This window comes from Sturnira hondurensis, unplaced genomic scaffold (genome assembly GCF_014824575.4).
Source record: "Sturnira hondurensis isolate 20B ecotype Veracruz unplaced genomic scaffold, ASM1482457v3 Scaffold0023817, whole genome shotgun sequence".
NCBI classification, from domain to species: domain Eukaryota; kingdom Metazoa; phylum Chordata; class Mammalia; order Chiroptera; family Phyllostomidae; genus Sturnira; species Sturnira hondurensis.
The window spans coordinates 7,089,064-7,104,878 of record NW_028096448.1 but is presented as its reverse complement, the minus strand read 5'-3'; the positions used below and the strand labels follow the sequence as shown (position 1 = coordinate 7,104,878).

Below are 15,815 nucleotides of genomic sequence, written 5' to 3'. Positions count from 1 at the left end.
TTTCAGAAGCACTTTTAGGGAAGGCTAAAGTAAAGTAATACATACATATTTAGATTCTGAATAAATTTTAAGAGACAAATTTGGGGTTCCAAGAAACAGTGCTTTACATTCAAATAAGCATTTAGATTTTTCAGACTTGGATAGGTAAAATTTTTTTGATGCAGGCCACAAGAAAATTCACACTGCTAATTATTCATTTACCAAAGACCTCCTTCAAAAGAGAGATTTCAAGTCCAGAGCAAACATCTATGGCATGAACAAACAGGATGCCTAAGATGTTAAAATTTGCTTCCATGTGACTTTCCTCCTCATCTCCCTGCCCAAGAACAAGAGGAAAATTCCTAGAAGGGGCAAGGGCTAGGTGTTATGCCATTACATGCAGCAGTGTTTCTGCATGGTAAGTTACCACATCCAGATCACAATTTTGGTGGACTTTTAAAGTCCTATTTCAAATGGACTACACTATACCACTCCAAACACAAAAAGATTTTGCCAAAATATCCAAACATTACCATGTAGACCCAGATTTCTTCCTCCTATAGAGTGAGACTGACTAAGAAAGAATAAACCTGAGTAAAGAGACAAGGTTAAACACTTTCACTGGCCAATTATGCAAAATGGTAGTATCAGTCCATTATCAAAGTTGTCAGCTTTCTCCTGTATAAACAAATTTTCCTGATCGGCTTACCATCTCGACCCTTGATGTATCAGAGGTATACTTGGGTTTCACCTCCCAATCTGTCCTGTTGATTCTGACAATCTTATACCCGTCAGTTCATTTAGCTATTTAAGCAAGAAGTCACCATTTTCCAGGTACTTTTCAAAATTTAAAAACAAATCCTGTTATTTTAAATGTTTGACAAACAACCCCTACTACTTATTCCCCACAAAAGGAAAGGAGCCAATCCTTCTACAACAGAACCTCTGTGAGAAGGCAAGTCCCTTCCATTTACTTCTCCAGGGAGATAACGTAGATGTTTTCTTCCACTTTAAGTCTAAACTCTGGAGCTCCACCTTTAATAGCACAGCCTTTATGTAACTTGAAACCAGTCACTCTTATAAGATTCTTTGTGGAACCAAGGTTGAAGAGTTTGCTAATTGAGTAGTAGATTGCAACTACTAACATTCTTGATACAAAAATTCAGTTCAGCTGAGTTCCTGTGATCCCCTGAGCAGTTACAAATGCCTTTAACTCTGATGAGGCAGTGTAAGACAAGGCAAATTATTCAAATATATATACCCCTATATTTATACTAATATGAAATATGTTGATAAAGAGTCCTGATTTTTTTGTTTCAAAGGAAAATAAGCTACAATATTGAGACATTTCTAATAAACAATTTAAAATGTTTTTAGATGGCTGCCATCAAAAGTTTTCCCAGAGTTCAAATCGATGTTCTATACAAACTGTAAATAAAAATATACATGACCAAAAGTAATATATATATATATATATATATATATATATATATATATACACACACACACACACACACACACACACGTGTGTGTGAATTCAAGTTCCTTAAATATACACATCCCCACTTAGGACACATTCCATTACATAGGCAAAGCATTATTCTTTAATAACAGGTCCAGGATAGCAGGAATTTAGTAATCTAGTTATCCAGTTACCTCAGAACACATCATAGTTCCTGACAGTTCCTTACACGGTATCCCTGGCTTCAAGGAGAGCTCTCTATTAACACTTAGTCCAGCTCTCAGGAAGCACCAGGCTACATTGCTAATGGCAATTATGTCATCCTGAAATTGGAGGAAAAGTCATTGTTTTTTCAAAACCCGTTTATTCAAAATCTGATTAATGGTATGGTGGGAAAACCAAGTCACAATGAGGTTATACAAATCCAAACTAGTGAATATATATAAAGCTTTTACATTTTATTTCTGATATATTTTTGTTGTTTTATCAGTGTCTTGTACATACAGAATTCAGACTGCCATAACAGATACTAAACTCTGCTGAGAAGACAGCTGCTCTGAATTGTGTTTGAAAACACATAAATAATGTGATTATCAATCAGTGTTTTACCAACTGAGATGACAGTACTAAGTATCGTTTTAAAAGAGTCATGTGTATGAGTCTATACTTGGGTAAGTTAAGAACTTGTAACCAAAATTTACATATATAATATGCAAAAAAATCTGTAGGTTGACTTATAATAAACAATATTAGTCACAGAAGGATACAGACTGGCTTTTACATAAACATTTATTTTGCGTGTTGTACTATTGTGTGCGATAATACACACTATGATTTTGCATTCATATCCAGGCATGCCCAGTGGATAGAAATTCTAGGTAGGCAGAAAGTCATATGGGTTCTAGATGCACCTAAGGGCTTGGTGTGTACCTTAGGTCTGATTCTACGTCTGTTGGGTGTATGATCACAGACCTAAGAAAGGTCCCTGTTATCTATGATGAAGGTTTTGAACCTCCACCACTGCACCCAAATCCTTCATGCAAAACAAGTATGTAGATGCAGCCACTGGCTATAAGAGAAGGCTTTATCACCTTTAAAAACTTATACTTGCCAAGAGACAGACTAAACTACACCATATTGTTTTATATGTCGAAACCCTTTTGGTGGGAAGGGACAAGTTCCTCCGCACAGAAGTTTCTCCTGCTTGAAGCTGAGATCACACAAGCAGAAACCCATTGTGCTTCTGCCAAGTCACTGTGGGCATGCTGGGAAAGCACACCCAGAAGCCGGCAGGGGCAGAGCCACCACATCGAGTCCTAAGATAAGCAGCCTGCTTTATCACTCTTACTAAAATTTTCCCCGAAACAGTCTTATCCATGAGTTTTCCCCCATGTTTCCCATGGTAGTCAAACAATACAGAACACACTCGAGCTTCTCAATGATCATGTATATTGCCAACCATGACAACACCTTTATTATACTGAACATTCACTCAGGCTCCTTGAATCTGGCTGGAAGTTGAGCAGTCCAGTGGGATCCTTGAGATGATAGAATGATGATGTGTTAGTTCCTTCCCAGGAACCTGAAGCTTCTGACATGCTCCACAGACGCCACCTGGACTGCAGAACCCGACTGTCTTTACACAGGAACACACACACCAATGCCTGGCCTTTCCTGACACCACAGGCGGGTAGGCCAGTTCAAAGTCTGGACACAGAGGCACTTCCCAAATTTGGCAAGAAAAAGGAGGCGAGTTCACTAAGTGGGGCTTTATCACTGTGTTGTCTTGTATGTGTAAGACATGTGTGGCACATGGACACAAAGAGAGACAGAGATCTTTAGGTTGTGGATGGGTCGTGCTTTTTCTTCTTGCCCCGGCAGGATTTGCAGACACAACAGATTATACATGGGGAAGCCAGAAGCAGCAAGGGTGAAGTCACCAAGGCAATGATGCCTAACCCCACAAGAATCCCAACCACCTAGAAATTTAGAAGAAAAAAAACAATTTTAGCAATTAAATCTCTCTATTTGGATACCACACCAACAGCTATGGACTGACTGTTTGTGCCCCACCCCCACAAAAATTTCATCTCGAAACCCTAATTCCCAATATGGTGATGTGGAACCCTCATGAAGGGATGGCTACCCTCATAAGTAGACACACCAGTGAGCTGCTCCCTCTCTTTACCCTCTGCCACGTGAGACACAATGAGAAGATGGCCATCTGTGAACCAACAAGCCCAGTCCCAACCCAGTCCTGCTGGCAGCCTGATCTTGAACTTCCAGTCTCCAGAGTCGTGAGAAAAAATTTTCTGTTGTTTAAGCCACCCAGTCTATGGTAATTTAGCTTGGCAGCCTCAACTGACTAAGGGACCATCTCAGGCACATAAAATAGTCACAATTATGGGACCTTTTATCCAGCAATGGTCTGAACTGAATAACTCAGGACAATACCAAAGACTAAATCAAAGGCGAGGAGAACAAACCAAACCATAACTCAGGCTCTGGCACGAGCTCAGTATAATCATGAAATGTTGATGTTGGCTCTCTCTCTACCTGAGCTTCCTCAACAGTCTCATAGGGACATTAATAATAATTACCAGGCTATTAACACTGACTCTTTCAAAAGGAACATGGCCTCTAACAAATATGAAACACTATTAAAAATAAACCAGGCCTCCCTTTGAACCTGTCACATAAACACACAATGGCAGGCACAGAGGGACCTAAGCCCCAGCGGGGGCTTATCAGGTTTTAGAGCACCGCCTTTCACAGCAAATATGCTGTACAGGGGGCTTCAGGGAAGTCATTCCGCCATTTTTTTTCCAGAGGAAAAGAGCATCGGCCATCATTCTGCAAGTCACTCTTAATTATTTGGCTGCTCTGATGCCCTGCCCCTCCACTTATCCTCAAGAGTACTGTGCTCATCAATTAACTCGGGGCAATTGCTCCATTACTTTTTCCCAGCCCTGCCCCAGAACTCCCAGAACCTTCCAGGCTAGAATGGGGAAGCAGGGGTGGAGTGGAGAGTATGAACAGGTGAGCTTTTTAAGCCATCATACATCTGGTTTATCTCATTCTCCTTTTAAGGTCAGGGTACCTGTGTTCGATTCCATATCACTGAGGCTCTTGAATGGCCAAGCTTATTCCTACATGGTCCTTTGTCATAATGTCTGAGGAAAATGTCGCTCTGAAACAAAAAAAGAGAAAGGTTTTCATAAACATTTTGAATTGAGAAATGGATATTAACCACATCAGATCACCTTACTGGAAGCAAAGGCTGTCTGGTGATATCAATAACAGCCTCTAGGAATTCCCAGCCCATGATCTTTAGACTATATGTCAGTAGTTTTATATATCACCAAGTGAAAACAGATCCTAATCAACAGAACCCTGGACTGAGTCTAAAAGATATTAATGGCCCGATCAATTATCTTCAAGGTATGGTATGGAATGAGAAGACCGTGAATGAGGTAGCTAGAAGGTAGCTGTAGTAAACAAGGTTATAACATGCCAGAGGCTGAGAAGGAGAAGAGGAAAATACACTCATGAGATATTAAGAAGGTAACGAACCAGATGGGTAAATAAGGAGAAATTGCAGATTAGGGGAAAGTCCCTGGGTAGAAAGTAATTGCTTTCTTGAGAGAAACAACAACAGAGAGATGGATTTTGTTGAGAGGTGATGACCAGTTTGGACAAGTTGAACTTCAGAAATACTTAAGACATACAAGCGGTACTGTTCAAAAGGCAACTGGTTAAATCTATGTGGATTTGCAGGGGAAAGGGCTTGGCAACCAGTGTACATGGGGTAGAAGAAACCACAGAAGTAAATGAGATCCTAGGGACCATATACACGGCCTGAGAGGCAAACAACTGTTGAACACAAATATAAAAATGGGTGAAGAAAGAGTATGGAAAAGAAATCGAGAAGTGGCCAGAAATATAGAAGGGAAACCTGAAGAGATGGAATCAGAGGTGGTCAAGATTTACAAAGGCAGCAGAGAATCTAGGTAAGATGAGAACTTAAGTGTCCCCTGGATTTTACCCAAAAGAAATCACTTGAAGCCTTGGAAGAATACAGTCAGGGTGTAACCAAGTAGGAATCTAGACACATGGCAACGACTGAAGGTAAGTAAGTGTCAACAGCTACAGGTGATTATGTTTTACTGAGGCTTGGCTGCTCACAGGAGGAGAGAAATGTAAGGGAAAGATGTAGGCTTGAGGAAAAGGTCCCTCATTTTTAAATGGGACATGGTTGAATGCACTGGTCAGTTAGAGACTAGAGAGCTGAGGGCAGAAGTTGAAGTCAGAGGAGAGAGAAAAGATAACTGAAGGGTGCAAGTCACCGACGCTCCCAAGGCAGAAGATTAAGAACACCTCAGTAAATAAATGGATCCAAAAACTATGGTACATTTACACAACGGAATTCTATGCAGCAGAAAGAAAGAAGGAGCTCCTGCCCTTTGCACCAGCATGGATGGAACTAGAAAGCATTATGCTAAGCAAAGTAAGCCAGGCAGTGAAAGACAAATACCATATGATCTCACCTTTAAAAGGAACCTAATTAACAAGACAAACAAACAAAGAAAAATATAACCAAATACCACCCAAAGACACTGAAATAGAGAACAGGCTGACAGGGACCAGAGAGGAGAGGGGAAGGAATTTCAGGGGAAAAGGGGAAGGGTTTACAGGAACTAGTATAAAAGACACATGGATAAAAACTAAGGGGGGTGGAAATGGGAGGAAGGTGGGGAACACTGGGGGTGGTGGGCTGGGATGGGAGTAAAAGACAGAAAACTGTACTTGAACAACAATTAAAATAAAATTAAAAAACGAACACCTCATCCTCCCACAGTGGTAGCTTGTAAGACTGGAATTCTCAGTTGTTTTTAGATCTGATTCATATGTATTTGAGTGGAGGAATTTTTTCACATTCTCTTGATGTTAAAATTTAACCAGCATTAATAACACGGTAAAATAGAAGAGCAAGTGTGTTCAAAGATCAACAGACTGTAACTCTGGAAAACTATCTCAAAGCCAGCATAATTAAAGGCTTTATGAGTTGATCTTTTTTTAACAGTTAGATATTTTTAATTAAGTAACCCACTATGTATCTTTCTCTCATTGCAATTTTCTTTGATTTTAGCCTCTTTTCTCTTCATTTGCTGCCAGAATGTGTTTTCTTGAGGGCTCAGCAGTTGCAGAAGACAGAAAGCTCATCTGGGATTTTCCTGCTGTAACTGACACATTCTTCTGATTAATAACACTCGTATGATGCTTTTTTGTTAGGTAGTTTCCTTCATGCTTCACAGATTCCCCCAGACTGGGCTGCTATTATTCCTCTTTTAAGATGCAGTCATTGTGCCTGCTCACCTGATGAGGAGGGGAAGAGCCAGGTGTCAAGTCAAGTGCTCCTCCACCCCACCGAGGTACCCTGGGACCCTCTCGGACATCAATGGGCTGATCTGACCAGCTAATGTGGCAAATGCCACATGCAACCTTTCCTGAGGCCATGGGAAGGCTTCCTGGAGCTGAGATTTGTGTGGGGTGTTGTCTAGACAAATATCACTCAAAGTGTGGTCCTCACTCCATCAGCTTCACCAGGAGTGGTTTAGAAATGCAGGGTCCCAGGTCTCACTGCAGACCTCTGATGTGGGGTATTGTATCTATCCTTTAATGTGCCTTGCATATGTTTCTGATATTCACTATGATTTTAGAACCACTACTTGAGAAAATTTACTTTAGAAGGGCATTTCTCAAACAGTGTTCCATGGGAAACTAGTGTCCTGGGAACCAGTGGTGTTTCTGGCTGCCTCTGGCAAGGTTGAGTGAGTTTGGGAAAAGTTGTGTCTTGAAGGTGTATAATGCATGTTAGTGTGTCAGTGGAACCTGCTTATTTGACCTAGTGAGGCCCGAACACCTTCAATTATAGAGATTTTTTTTTGGCTAGGGAACTTGACAAAGTTTCCAGGGGATACTGTTCGAGGCGGAAGTGACCTTAGGACAACTCAAGCATATCCTTCACTCCCTGTAAGAACTTGGAATGAGTAACTCTCTGTGGTAACGTTAGTTCTGAGCTTTTAAAGATCAAGTCTGCCAGGAAGTTCTGATAAAGTTTCAAGGTGACGCCAACAAGTACAATCAAGTAGATGTGAACCAAGCTGAAACGCTCATTATATGGAATAAGTGCTTTTAATTCTAGAATTAAAATAGGCATCCCTGTATCTTCTTAAATGAGATTGGCTTCAGGATAGTATTACAATGCCTTACACAGCACTTGATAAAGTGTTAAGGGAACTATGAATACCACTTACACATTCATGGATTTTCAGTCACTTTGTGAACTTTTTTACCTTCTCATTTGGGACTTTTCCCCCTGTATATCTAAAATAATTATAAAATAGATTTTTGTGGGAATTTTAAAAACTCTATCGAAACATTCTGGGGATGTGATAAGCCCCGTCCACAAAAGTACACGTGAGAGCACACAAAACGCTGCATGTTTCATTGACTTTAGTGCTGCTATTAAGTGAATCAACTCTCGCTTGTCTCATGATTATGATTAATCTTCTTTAAAGTTTGTACATGGGTAGCAAAGTGTTACTTTTTAAAATACATAAAGGGCAGTGAGTTAATTGTAGGTATCTGTTAAGTAGGACAATCAGAGGTGAAGAATTAGCATTCTGTCTTTTGTGTGTTCTCGTCTGCATTCAACTCCTGCTGTCGGTTTTCTACTTTACAAATGCTCTCTTCCACTCTAAGTCTGCTGGCTGTACCTCTGGAACACACAATATTCCGTACACTAGGGAAAAAGGCAAAGTTTATAAGTTTGTGTTCTGCCAACTGTAAACATTTATTGCCCTATGAGTTACCTATCTTTGTAAACACCTGTGTTCCATCGTCTCTAATTGTGTAACAGGGAGGGAGACATCCAGAAGAAACGCTTATTTATACTATTTTAGCCAATCAGTGAATGTAAAACCCACACTGTTGCCTTGTTATAACCCAATCTCCTATTAAGTGGGAAAATTATCTGTCCTGAATTTCATCCTAGCAGGTGGAGTTCAGCTAAACCCCTTCTGTGTTTTCATTGAATTCTAACTGTAACACGCCCCCACAGCATAGGCCCCGGGAGTGGTGAGGTGCAGGTGTACAAAAGGCTCCTTAGCTTTTCCATTACTATTACTCTCAGAGCCTTTTACTTACATGTGTACTATATTTGTTTGCAGACTGTAGGTAATATTATTTAAAAACTAAGTTTAATAAACACTTAACCACCTCCTGCAAAAACAAAAAAACAAGAATACCTCATCCTCTGAAATAGTGGGTCTGAGGTTCAAGGCAGAAACACACTCAAAACTCAAAATCACTCTGTTGGTGTCTACCTCGGGCCTGGCTTTTGGTAGAAAAAGCCTGTACCTGGCTTTTTGGTACAATCACCTTCTCCTAGACCCATGCTCTGAAACTTTCCTATAAACAAAGGTCAACACCACCATCCTACATAAAACACTTGTCTACAGAAAAACATTACCAAAAAGCCAATGCCCCCAGCTAAAACCAAAAACATGAGGTCTCAGAAAATAATAACCAGAAAAAGATGCTGTGTGTTCAGCCACCTAACATGTGTACCATTTTATCTCAAGTCCAAGAACAGTACAAGTGACAGAACAGTGTGTTCTTTGCAGCTCCACACCACAAACACATGCCAGCCAGGGGATGGAGGGATCTGGCACACTTATTTATCCCTTACTCTCCTGCTTCCTACAGAGAACCTCATGTGCTCAGCCTGCTTGTGGATCTGAGCCCAATTAATATTCTGGTTAAACCTGGAAGAAAGCGGAAAATGATTTCTTCCCATTGTAAAGCATGAGGGATGTACAATCTGTCATCTAGAATGTTACTCATTTAGAATTATGAGTGGTCTCAACTATCAAACATAATTGTAGTTCAAGGATTATAATAGAATTTTTTTTTAAATGAAAATATTTCTTTCAAGCTATGCTGCTGAGCTTCTAGAGTCTAAAATGTCAATCTTCTTCTCCCCAATTTATACCTTTTCTTGAAACACTGACATAAAACTGATTAAGATTCTTACCTATAGATGTCAGCCTAGACAACTCACCGAATTTCAGTTAAAAATCAGCATGGCAGCCAGCATGGGTGCCGTGTGAAATGCACACTTGCTCGCCAACTGTGTGTGATACTCAAGCACTACAAGAGTCGCTTATCGAATGGAAGCAAACTGAGCAATTAAAACGGGAAGCTGAGAAAAGAATGACCACCCATATCTGAGGGCTTACACTGATACGGACATACTTCATAGGTCCAGACTGTCAAAATACAGAATATCTATAAATAACTTAGGCTACCTCAAACTTTAAAACACTGTAATTGAAAACAGTAGAATGAATACTCAATAATCCTTCACACCACCTTTTAACTCTGAGGTTACCATTATCAGTCTCAGCACAGGACTGAATATAACTACACTTGAATTTGAAAAGACATGCTTCAGGAATGGTTAGAAAAAGGACAAGGAGACCAGACCTTTTCATCTAGAAGAGAACCTCGACAAAGCGTCTGCCGTGCCATGAATAAGATTGTTATCTGAGATACATCACTGCACTGATTTGAATGGCTTTTTTCTTTAAATTCAAAAAGAGAAAAACCACCTAATTGTGGTAGGCAGGATAATTGCTCCCGTAAGGAGGTCCATGGTTTTTCCCCAGAACTTGTGATGATGTTACAAGTGTGATTAAATTAAGACTTTGAGGTAGGGGAGATTCTCCTGTATTGCCCTGATGGGCCCAATCTAATCTCAGAGAAGCCTTCCCAGCTGCGGTCAGAGGGAATGGCTCTGGAAGCTACGCCTGTGAAAGAAGAGTCAGAGAGGTGAGCTGCTGCTGCCTCTAAAGATTGAGAAAGAGGCCACAAGTCAAGGAATGCGGGCAGCCTCAAGAAACTGGAAAAGGCCAAGAAATGATTCTCCCCCAGAGCCTCCAGAAAAAAAATGCAGCCCTGCAGATACCTTGATTTTCATCCAATGAGATCCACACTAGACTTCTAATATACAGAGCTAAAGATAATAAGATTGTGTCATTTTAAGCCAAAACTTTGTGGTCATTTGTTACAATGGCAACATAAAACTAATACACTAACAGTCCTTTATGTAATAGAATGAGACAATGTCCCCAAAGCCGGAAATGTCCCTAAAACAAACACTTGCCTTTAAAGCTAAGGCGACACACCTAAGGTAATCAAAGAGAGGTTTCACAGATATATAAAGCAACGGACTCGGGAAGTCTCGTTAAGAAAAACAAATTTTTTGGCAGGACAAAAACAGCTCAATACTTTGAAAGGAAAGCCTGTAGGACACCGGTTGGTGCACAGGCACAGAACTGAGAAAGACGATTCCAGAAAGCATCCTCCACGTGGGACTTACATCCAGGTTCTGCAGACAGTACCAGCAAAACGTGTGTTTGCAGTTCTTGCACATCATCTGAGCACAGCCTTCGTTGCGTTCGATATAGACCCGGCAAACCGGACACTGCTTAATGGGGGCATCTGCATCCGTCCCAAACAGGGCCCTGGAAACAAATGGATGAGAAAAGATACGGTGAGGATGGAGAATGCTGCCTGAGTTTTTTTAAAAGCTAGAGCCACAAGGGTGTACACTAACCAGAGCTGTGGTAAGAGTGGGCTGGATATAATTAATAGTTAAATAATGCTCTTCTAGACTCAATTTTCTGGTCATCAGTGGAATTCCTAGGGCTCCTGATGGGTAGGTTGTAAACTCTTTGTTATCTGTGCTTAATTCACCCCCAGGGAAAAGGGTGAGGAAACAGGAGAGACAGACAATATTAGTTACTCAGATAACTCAAGACAAAAAAGAAGACCTTAATTTATTTATATTTGGCTTTGAGTGAATTATATAATCGTATTTTCCACAGCTGACTGAATTCATTGTTTTGCCAAAGTAGTATTTCATTCCCCGAACACACACTGTCTGAATAAAAAGTTCAAGAAGTCTGTTACACAGCAGAAAAACTAGCTCAGGATCTAATGGGGCACAGACAACCCATCTAATGATCTGTCCAAATAAACATATGGAGGAGGTTGGGGGAGTCAATAATCAATACTTTAAAGTAAATGCCCAAAGTCACTGAAAAGACTCCAAACAGATGGATAGGCCAATAAGGGTCACCGGCTAGAGGGACAGAAAATACGGGGGGAGGTAGGGTGAGAGGGAAGGCTGGGTGAGCCACAGCACGGGGTTGCACTTCAGCTATTCATCAAAACCACACCCAGCACAGGGACATCAACTTCACAGAGTCATACAAACTGTGATGGAGTGGGTACTTCCCAATAACCTTATATAGACAGCAGTGGGACACTTACCACTCTAATTAGCTCCCCTCTTTTTCTCAAATAGAGAAACATCCCCTAGGGCCTGAGTGACTTGATGAGATCACAGGGATGCCAAGTGACAATGTCAGAACTCAGTCCTTCTCCCTCTGGGATCTTGACATTGTCCCATGATGCCCGGGAACCTCCTGGCAGCGGCAGTGAAAATGTAGGAGGCACTGGTAAAGGGGCACAGGCCTGCCACATACCCTGGATCTGTTTTCCCTCTTGATTTGTCTGGTCTCAGATTCAAGCACAGAATCATAGCCAGGTAGCCACTACTATTTCTGAGAATGCTTCTACACACTCTTGAGGGCACTGGGTGACTGAGCCAACCGGACTACAACACTGGTATTTCTGTTATCACTGATGCAGAACAGCCATAGCCTCAAGCAAAGCAAGAGATCAAACAGAAAGATCTCTCACTCTGGGCCCTGCTGCTGCCATAAAAACTCTCCCTACTGAAAGGCACAGAGTTAATTGCTTTCTCATCACAACTTGGCACCATCTTTTCAAAGCACAAAGTATTGATGGATAAGCTCTTTTCCTCTAGTACCTATGAATTTAGCCCTGTACTACACTGAAGGGCTGTTGTTTCTACTGCTGCATTCTCTCCAATACGACTGGCACACCTCATGGGCTGGCAAGCTAGTTAGGTAAGAAACTAGTTTCTGCACACTTGGCAAGCATAAAGAACGAGATATGTCAACAGCCGGCGAGTATGGTACCCAAGCAGATTGCTGTGGACAAGCTATGACTTCCGGCTGAGAACCAGTGGGCCGTGTGACTCTCTAACTAAAGAGAAATCAAAACTCATACAAACTCTAATTTCAGCAGTACCTGAAAGACTCTCCAGGGAAAATAACTAAAATCCCCCTAGAGACACTTTTTGGCTTGTTCTTTGTTAGCAAAGTACTGCAGGGAAATAATGATTTGCTGAATTCCATCACAGGATAATTCCTTCCCCAAGCAACATATTTCATTTTTCTAAGAAAAATATGAATAATCCCAAACCCCACATTTTCCTTCTTACCCATGTTCTGTTGGCAAGATGATGGGCTGACTGTCTCTGCAGGAGCCTTCGGGATGCCAAGCATCCTTGCAACACGAGCAGAACTTCAGGTGGCAGGAAGGGCACTCCACCAGCACAGGCTGTCCCGGGTCACCTGCTGCAACAGGGCACACTGTCTGACAGTCCGCGACAGGACACCATGTTCGGTGGGGGTCCAGGTGAACTTCTAAAGTGTAAAGAAAGAAAATGTGATGGTCTACCTGTCTTTCACTCGAACTTGAGGTTTTCTCCTCTTCATTTAGTCTCTTGTGCAAGCTAATATTTATGGCAATTTAGTACAACCAAGGGCGGTGATTTCTTCATGGTGAATCCAAACCTACAAGGTCACTCAGCCTTGCCAAGTTTCCCTGAGGCCTTACTAACAGGATAGGCCACATTGCCCCTATAAACAGATAAGCAGTGTTCTCATTAACCAAAATTTACTACTCTTTTGGAATATTTCTTCCTTTTAAGCACTCAAAATATGTAAAAATCTCAAGTCCTTTTTACAATTATTTTGGATACTATCTTAGAGGAAACTGGACAAGAGAGGAAACTGGACAAGAAGTATCTACCAAAGCAAAAGAAAAAAAATTCACAAAAGATTTCATCCTCCAGGTACTGAGGCTAGGTAGTGAGGTTTGCTTTGCTATTTAGAGAGAAATTGTTGAAGAAACAAATAATTTAGGGGCCAGTATTTGGTATGGCTTAGCCAGAAAGTTAGAGTAGCTGTTAATTTGGATTTTGTACTCCCCCACCAATATGGCACTGATAATTTATAAGACAGCCACATACTGTAAAACCAAGGCAGGAACTTTCACAGGCCATAAAACGTCAGTTTTGTCCGATATCTCACAGGCTAGACCCATGTGGCACGAAGGAAAGAAGATAGGGTTGCAGGTCGGCTGTCTCTCTATTCAAAGCTTTACAGATCTTGTTCGGTTTTCCATTTTCTATACAATAATAGACCTCATGTTCTTGTCATGTAATATAACCTTTTAGGGAACATATCACATGAAAGATAATGTTATTTGAGGGGTAAAATAGCTCTTTTTCCTCTGAAGCAAAAGTAGTTTTGAGTAAGTGAAACACAGTTTATTCTTATACTATTATTTATTATTATATTAGGTGCTATACAAACAACTATAAACCTACTTTTGCTCCACCCTGTACTTTGCACATTTTGAACTGATAAGGTTCTAGCTTTAAATTTCCTAAGGTCTGTGATTCTTCAAAATTTCTACTCAGGAGACAAAGAGACCCAAAGGGTGGTGCAGAAAAGAAAATGAAAGTATTAAGTGTAAGCTTAGCTTTAAAGGTAATAATTTCTCAAATTCAGTATCAGGGGACAAAGTCTGAAATGTTCCAGTCAACATTCATCTCCACTAATGTTTCACCTAGAAAATGCAACATTTCAATCTATGATTATAGGTTTTTATTCAAAAAAAGCATCCTTAAATATATTTTCTTCTTTAATTCTGGGGGACAGGAACTGAAAAATGATGGGCCAAATATAATCAAAAAAGGGAAACCGACAATTCATAGATCCTCAGACCCTAAGAGAGATGGACCATCGAAGGTCCCTCAGACTTTGGGACGGGCTGGTTAGACAGTCAAGGGGATAGTGGCACACCATGCACCAAGGTCTTACCTTGTGTTTCCAAACCATTTATGTTTTCATCCAAACTCTTATGACTGTTTCAACTACTAAGCCCAATGAAATGAAGGCTGGTATATAACTTAGGGCTAAGGACTCTCACGTCAAATATCTACTTATTATCCATCCTAAATAATAGGTCTTTCAAAGTCTGATGATAAAGGTAAGTCTGTGTGTTAGAACCATGAATAAGCAGCCAACCTACACATGTGAAAACTTTCCCATTTTTGTCCAAATAATGCAAAAAGAGAGATTTACATATGTAATAAAGCAGTCCAATTTTACCGGGAGCTAAATGAGCAGAGGGAGACTCATGGGAGTTTATTTGGGAATAGCAGTCAATAGCCCAATCACAGATTATGATGACAAAGCCTAAGTGTCATGAGAAACCACTGAAGGGAAGGGTCATGGTATGATTCTCATTTTTTGAACATTACTCTGGCTTTTGTAGGAAGAATAGATGGTAACAGCACAAAGTAGCAGCACAGAGGTCTACTGGGGGCTACTGTGGATCCAACCCGAGGTGCTACACTGGATTATATGTTAGAAGTGAAAGTACTGAAAATTTGGAGCATATTTGGAGGGCAAAATTGTCAAGATTTTCCAGTAGAAATGCAGTTGGATAGAGTCATCCCAGTTGACAAACACTGACTAGAAATATGCCTGGAACATAGTAAATGTCATTGAATAAATGAAAGGAGCTACATAAGAGGGAAAATTTGTATCTACAGATAAATTCCTTTGGTAATAAAAGATAATAGGAGCATTAGTGCTAAGGTTCCATATTGTTCAGCTCTTTATTCGGATATTTCCTGAGAACTGAAACAAATACCCAGAGAGTTTTTTTGTTTTTTTGTTTTTGTTTTTTTCTTTTAGAGCATCTTGGAGTCTCCTGGAGAAGAGCTTTCCCCAATGGAACAAGAATCCAGACATACAAGTTGGGCCCAGTCACACAGAAAAGGCATTTGTCCTTTGGATTACCCTTCAGCTCCAACCCTAGAGGATTTATAGGTCATTAGAAGATAGAAGAGTTGTTCTATTTTTTAAGTATTATAATTCCATGCCATTAACAGCACAATTTTGCTTTACATACCCCAGGTAATAGCGTTCCACAAAAGAGGCCTACAGGCCAGGCTAGTAGACAAGGAAAAAATGCTGCAAGGGCATCAGACATTGGCAGCCCTGGCAGCTAACAAGACTTCACAGAACACAAGCCAAAAGGGAACAGACTGCTGGTGGCCAGATCTCCGAGCACGTGC

The 15,815-nt window shown here is 40.7% G+C and overlaps 1 protein-coding gene across 3 annotated transcripts in view; it reads right to left on the bottom strand.

The window, feature by feature from the left end:
- Nucleotides 1-2,459: 2,459 nt before the first annotated feature.
- Nucleotides 2,460-15,815, bottom strand: part of RNF144B (ring finger protein 144B) — a 73,813-nt gene continuing 60,457 nt past the window's right edge. For all 3 annotated transcript variants that reach the window (XM_037038006.1, XM_037038004.1, XM_037038005.1), the window contains 4 exons: nucleotides 12,882-13,086; nucleotides 10,887-11,031; nucleotides 4,542-4,631; nucleotides 2,460-3,420 (listed from right to left, as the gene is read on the bottom strand). In XM_037038006.1, the coding sequence (XP_036893901.1) occupies nucleotides 3,280-3,420; nucleotides 4,542-4,631; nucleotides 10,887-11,031; nucleotides 12,882-13,086 (581 nt within the window). In that variant the 3' untranslated portion in view covers nucleotides 2,460-3,279. The remainder of the gene's footprint in view (nucleotides 3,421-4,541; nucleotides 4,632-10,886; nucleotides 11,032-12,881; nucleotides 13,087-15,815) is intronic.